This window comes from Gossypium hirsutum, chromosome A06 (genome assembly GCF_007990345.1).
Source record: "Gossypium hirsutum isolate 1008001.06 chromosome A06, Gossypium_hirsutum_v2.1, whole genome shotgun sequence".
NCBI lineage: Eukaryota > Viridiplantae > Streptophyta > Magnoliopsida > Malvales > Malvaceae > Gossypium > Gossypium hirsutum.
The window spans coordinates 32,259,839-32,266,172 of record NC_053429.1 but is presented as its reverse complement, the minus strand read 5'-3'; the positions used below and the strand labels follow the sequence as shown (position 1 = coordinate 32,266,172).

The window sequence follows — 6,334 nt, the reverse complement described above, 5'->3', positions numbered from 1 at the left end:
TATGTATCATAATTACAAATCTCCATGCTTTACAGATTACCAGTTAACAACCTATTAACAAACTAAATATTATAATAATAAGGCTAACTATTAAACTTCTTAACATATATACACAAAAATAAAAGGATTAAATTACATCTTTAAAATTGTTATTCATAAATAATAATTAACCCATACTTTGCTTCCATAATTTCTTTACTTCTACATGCTAGAATACTATATTTTTGCTTTTTTCATGCATGCTTGGTCACAGGTTTATTATTTCTTTGCTCTATTGTATGCAAACAAAACACTGTATTTTCCTGCTTTCGTGCATCCTGCCACGGGTTAATCTTTTCTTTTCTTTCTTGCATGCTCACGGGCATTCTTCTGTTGTTGTTGCATAAAAAAAAATAAAGAAACAATGAAGTCGACACCTCCAAAAATTCGACTTTCAATTTTGTAATTTGAAAGTTGATCCCTATAAGTGCCTACTTCGAAGGCTGACTACCGACTTTATCCATTTCCCTAATTAATCCACCACCTCAACTATTTTGATAATTAAACTAAACTAGTATAATTGAAAAAAAGGGCCAACTCGGGAAAGCTCTAAAACGAAGACCGACAGAAAAGCTCAAACTCAAAGGCCATTCATGGAGCCCATTGCTTAATTTAATCCAAAAAAGGAGAAACCCAACCCAATTCCCTAAAAGAAAATTCATTTGCTTTCTCAATAAGGGTTACCTTTGAGGTTTTCGTTTCCTCTCTATTCGTTTCATAAATAATCAAAATTTACGTTAACAAATCTGCCTTTTTCTTCTCAATACCAAAAGTTTTCTAGCAGATCGCCACAAAGGTAAGAAGAAAATCGATGATTTTATATGCAAAGCTATGAAGTTATTGCCTTTTTTTTCCTTTGCCCAAATATTTTCTGAAAGTTATAAAATATTTTTTCTAGGGTTTTATCTGTTCTTGTTTTGTTTCTTGGTGTTTTTACTTTGATCGTTTATGTGATATTTTTTTTTTGAAAAAAAATCATTGTTTCTTTATTTACATGAATGTTTACCTAATATTAGCTGGTAGTAAGGTAATCTTATATTTAAATCTGTCTCCTTGAAACTTTTGAATTTATTAAGTGTTATTGTCTTACCATGTTGATTTTGTTTTTATAGTTCATTTAAGTTGCTAAATAATTTTAGTTTGTTGCAATCAAACAAGATTAGCAGTTATTTCAAATTGATGTTCGGATTTTTTTCTTGTTTGTGGAAGTTTGAGAAATTTCTTGGATTGGTGAATTTTTTAGGGAATTTTGAACCTTGTGGGGGGTTGTTTTTAATAGAAAAGGTGAACCATGGGGACCCCGGAAACGTCACGGGAGCCATGCCCTGATCGAATTCTCGACGACATTGGTGGTGCTTTTGGCATGGGTGCTGTTGGAGGTGCAGCCTTCCACTTCTTGAAAGGCACATATAACTCCCCTAGTGGTTCTCGGTTGCTCGGAGGAACTCAAGCAGTGCGTATGAATGCCCCTCGTGTTGGCGGTAGTTTTGCTGTTTGGGGTGGTCTGTTTTCCACCTTTGATTGCACTATGGTCTACGTCCGACAGAAGGAAGATCCTTGGAACTCCATTATAGCCGGTGCTGCAACAGGAGGTTTTCTTTCAATGCGTCAAGGATTTGGTGCCGCTTCCCGATCAGCCGTGTTCGGTGGCATCTTGCTTGCTTTGATCGAAGGAGCTGGTATCATGTTGAATAAAGTTCTCAGTCAACCGCAGATGCCTATTATGATAGATGAGCCAGCACCCAATGTAGCAGGAATGCCTGGATATCCGATGGGACAATTGCCAAACCAAGCGCCTGCATCAATTGAGAGTTTGAGACGCGACTCGCCACCGCCGCCTCCACAACAGTCCTCATCTAACTCTTCCTCTTCATGGTTTGGAGGACTTTTTGGTGGAAAGAAGCAGGAACCGGCAACAGGTAGTGGAAGTAAAACTGAGGTTTTGGAGAGCTTCGATGCTCCTCCGGTGCCGTCTTTCGAATACAAATAAGGTGGTGGCTTCCCCATTTTGTCACAGTTAAGAACACTAATCCTGCCTTTTTGTTTCAGCACTTTAAAGTGTTTCAGCTTACTAAGCTTGCATTTTTATCATTAAATTGACTCGATAGTTGTTATTGCTTTCTTGTTCTTGGATTTCCCTATTGCAAGATACATGCCTATAGAGCTGTTTCTCATCAGTCAAATAAAAAACCCAATGTTGTTGGATTCAAAAATCATGGTGGAAATTTTACTTATTTATTTATGTATAGCACTGTATTTCACGTTGTATGACATACTAGCATTTTCTATTTTATATGGGTTTGTGTATTGCTCTAAAGAAAGCTTTATTGGCCTGATAAGGGATGATTTTGAGTTATGTTATTTGGATTTGAGTGTGAGTGTTTATATACCACTTTAAATATAGGAGTTGAACTGACTTTTAAGCGAATTATTGTGTGGAACCAGTAAAATGAAAAAAAAGAAAAACATGGTTAAATTTGATTTTGTAACTTCTTTTTTTTATATATTTTTTTAATTTGTTAAGAATTATTTAATTATTGTTGGATGAGCCGTTTTAGTATAGGCTCGGGGGTGAAAGGATGAAATTTTGAAATTATTATTATTATTATTATTATTATTTTGTATGGGAGGAAAAAAAGAGATTTAAAAAAAAAAAAGAATTACTGATTTTCCTTTCTAAGCTTTTCAAAATGAGAAAATAATGAGGGAAAATAAGAAGTACAAGCAAGTTGAATGTATATATTTATAAGCGCATTCATGCAGAATATTACAGCAATAATATATAATTTTTTATCCTTTAATTCTTAATACCAATTTCCTTTTTTTCTATTACATTTTTTCCTCCAATTGTCTCTCAGTATTTTAACTGCCAACTTACTGTTAGTAGTCCAAAAATGTGCCATTGTTGTTATTATTATTATTATTATTATCAACATATCCTGATGAGTCTTATTTTATCATCTTAACTTGATTTGAATTTTTTTCAAATTGAGTCAAGTGAAATGAAATTCGATCGAATTGAGTGAAATTGTTCGAGTTAAACTGAAAAATTAAACATGTTAAATTAAAACCTTGTTACAGTATTGCTAATTTCATGTTAAAACACATAAATTTAAAATCATATGTATTTGAAAAAAATAAAGTAAAATAATAAAAAAATATTGTAGTATGATAAACTTGAATAATTAATTAACTTATTTAGTTCCCTAAAATTATCACCTTAGTAAATTTTAAAATTTTAACTATATATTTTTTTAGAATTTTTTGAACTTTTTTATAATTTTTAAAAAAATAAAATTTGAAATTTTTATAAATATTTTGAATTCTTTAAAAAAAATTTTGAATTTTTTTTTTTTGTAATTTTTGTTGAGAGAGACCAATTTGTTCATTTTTAAACTTGACAATGATCAAAAGGGTATTTACACCAATCTATTATTTGAATTATTCGAGTTATTCGAATTATTTAAGTTATTCGAATTGTAAAATTTAACTTGATTCAAACTTGAAACTCGAATAATTTGAATAACTCAAATAACTTGATTCACTTGACTCGGAAATTATTTTTTATTTTTTATTTTTTTGAACCAAATTGAGTTTTGCTCATCCCTACTAACATATATTATGTAAGCAAATTAAATTGAGTTTTTAAATTAAACAAATTATATTTTAATATTTTAATTATCAGGATTAAATTTTAAATTTAACTAAAATAGAGATCTGCAACATATTTAAACCACTGTTAGCTTCGAACAAATAAATAAACAAACCATTGTTAGCATGTGCGAGCCTGCATACTAAAATTCTTTCAGTACCGTTTCTGTTTTAAATCGGTGTAAGTAGTGTAAGTTTGATTTTAATTAAAAGGCTTAATTCAGGATTTAGTTCCTAAAGTACACCGTTTTTCATTTTGGCACGAAATTATGTCTTTGATATTTATAATACATTCAAATTCTCAGCTTGGTATCTAAAGCACGTATCTGTAATATTTTCTAATTCATTTTTAATATATTTTAAATTTTTTTTATAATTAATCACAAAGCACCATAGACAAAACAAACATTTTCTTTTATTAAATTTATATACTCATTAAGAAATATAAAAATTTCAAAAAATAATATAAATTATAAAAAATTATAAAAATAAAATTTACAAAAAAATTGATAATTGAAAAAAAATTAGTTGAAATTAATAATGTTATTAAAATTTTAAAATATTGTAAAAATTGAAAAAAAAATGTAAAAATTTTAAAAATATTTTTATAAAATTCTAAAATTCTAAAAAGTATTTAAATTTCAAGTTTTTCTTCAATTACTTGAAATTCAAATATCTTTTTTAAATTTTTATGATATTTTAAATTTTTATATATTATTTTGACTTTTTAAAATTTAAAATTATATATTTTAGAATTTTATAAAAAAATTATTTCTAAACTTTTTTAAAAATTATATATATATTATATATGATCTTTTGACATTTTTAATCAATATAATGTATATAATACTAAAGGAATAAAAAGGACATGTAACAAGCTCTAATAGCACCACGTAACCGGTCAACACCGACCAACTGTCGATCAAAGTCAAAAGTGTTTTTCAACTATTTAATATTATAATTTTTTTAAATTTAATGTTTTCATTTTAAATAAGCCTAATTGTAACGCCCTGAATTTTTGAATTGTTGTTTGTTAATTTTTGTTAATAATTAATTTTTTGTATTTGTGGTTTAGTGCCCTGTTTTGATGGTTGTGATTGGAGGTTCAAGTCTTCTTCCTTGAATTTTTCTGTTTATTTTGGTTTAACCTTATCCTTGGATCCTCGACTTAAGTTTAAATTCGTGTTAATTTATGTTAAGAATGAGTTTGCTGGTTCATTAGTTAAATTTATGTCTACTTTCTGGTCTTGTATTCGAATCTCTGCACTGATGAACATCAAGAAAATTTTTTATGCTAATTGTTAAAGCCTATCGTTTCTTTTTTTTTCTTCTTTTCTTTTTCTTTTATTCTTTCTTTCTATTTCGCATTTCAATCCTTTATCTTTTTCTTATTTCCGTAAACTGATACCAGGTTTAATTGGGAATTCTGCGTTGTTCGTTGCGTTTTGAAGGGTTACTGTGTAAGTTGTGGTATGGTTCTTGTTAAACATTCATTTCCGTTCATTTCTGTTGAAGTTGGTTTGGGCTTGATTTGTTTGAATTCTCTGTCAAGTGATCGCCTGGTTTTCCTTTTCAGGCATAGATATCGAAGGTAGCGATTCCCAATGCGCTAATTTGAGCAATTGTCGTTGATTCGTCAGTAAGAGTTAGTTTCATTCAAAGGTTTTGCATTAAAGCTTTCGGCATAGTTAGTTCTGTGTGAATTGTACGATTTTTGTTATTTAAGCTGTTTAATTGGTTATTAGATGGTCGTTTTAAGTATCAAGATTCTTTTATGTTTTTCCTACTTCAAAACTATATCAGGTGTGTACTGAAAACCCAATTTTCTATGATTTTCGAACGCTGGAAAACATGGTTGTCGACGCCACACAACCATGTGACAGGCTGTGCGGTAGGCCATATAACCTACTATTTATGGATTTAAGGTCACATGGTTGAGGGACACAGGCGTGTGTCCAGGCCGTGTAACTCACTGTTTGTACCTTAGGTCATACAGGCCAGTGACACGGGGATGTGTTCAAGCCATGTGAAGGATTGTGAGTCACACGGGGGTGTGCTTGGCTATGTGCCAGACTGTGTAACTCATTGTTTTAAGCCACACGCCCGTGTGGACCACACGAGCCAGACACCCATGCCGTGTGAATCTACATAGACTTATGGGTCAAAATACTAAAATCTTTCCTAAGGCCGTAAGCGTTGTTCAAATCGAGCATAGGCCTTTCGTAGGATCTGTATTATCTAAATTAAATCGTATAACTTGATATTTGATATTCTAAGGCTAAATAATCGATTATCGGTACGTATAGTTGGTGCAGTAACTGTTAATTGATAATGATATGTATTATCTGATTGTGGAATGTAATTGAATAACTGTATGTACATCTCTGATATCTGGTATCTGTAACCTGTATCTGTATTGGGTGGGAGTGGTATTAATAAGGAAGTGTCGGAAGTTTAATAATCTGTCGAATTGAGTGGCTAAGCCACAACTCTGTAACAACCTATTTTTAGGATTAATTGGAACAGTGGTTTCGGGCCCACAAATCCGACATCAAAAAATTTATTTTATTATTATTTTAATATTTAAAACATGATATTAGAGTTGTGTGAAATTTTTATGAAGAAATTTTACCGTTTGAATGGT

At 30.5% G+C, this 6,334-nt stretch overlaps 1 protein-coding gene across 1 annotated transcript; it reads left to right on the top strand.

Annotated features, from left to right (window-relative positions):
• Positions 1-496: 496 nt before the first annotated feature.
• On the top strand, positions 497-2,252 carry LOC107897090 (mitochondrial import inner membrane translocase subunit TIM17-2). The gene is made up of 2 exons (XM_016822426.2): positions 497-835; positions 1,283-2,252. The coding sequence occupies exon 2, from the start codon at positions 1,331-1,333 to the stop codon at positions 2,027-2,029; it is 699 nt and encodes a 232-aa protein (XP_016677915.2). The 5' UTR covers positions 497-835; positions 1,283-1,330; the 3' UTR covers positions 2,030-2,252.
• The last annotated feature ends 4,082 nt before the right edge of the window (positions 2,253-6,334 follow it).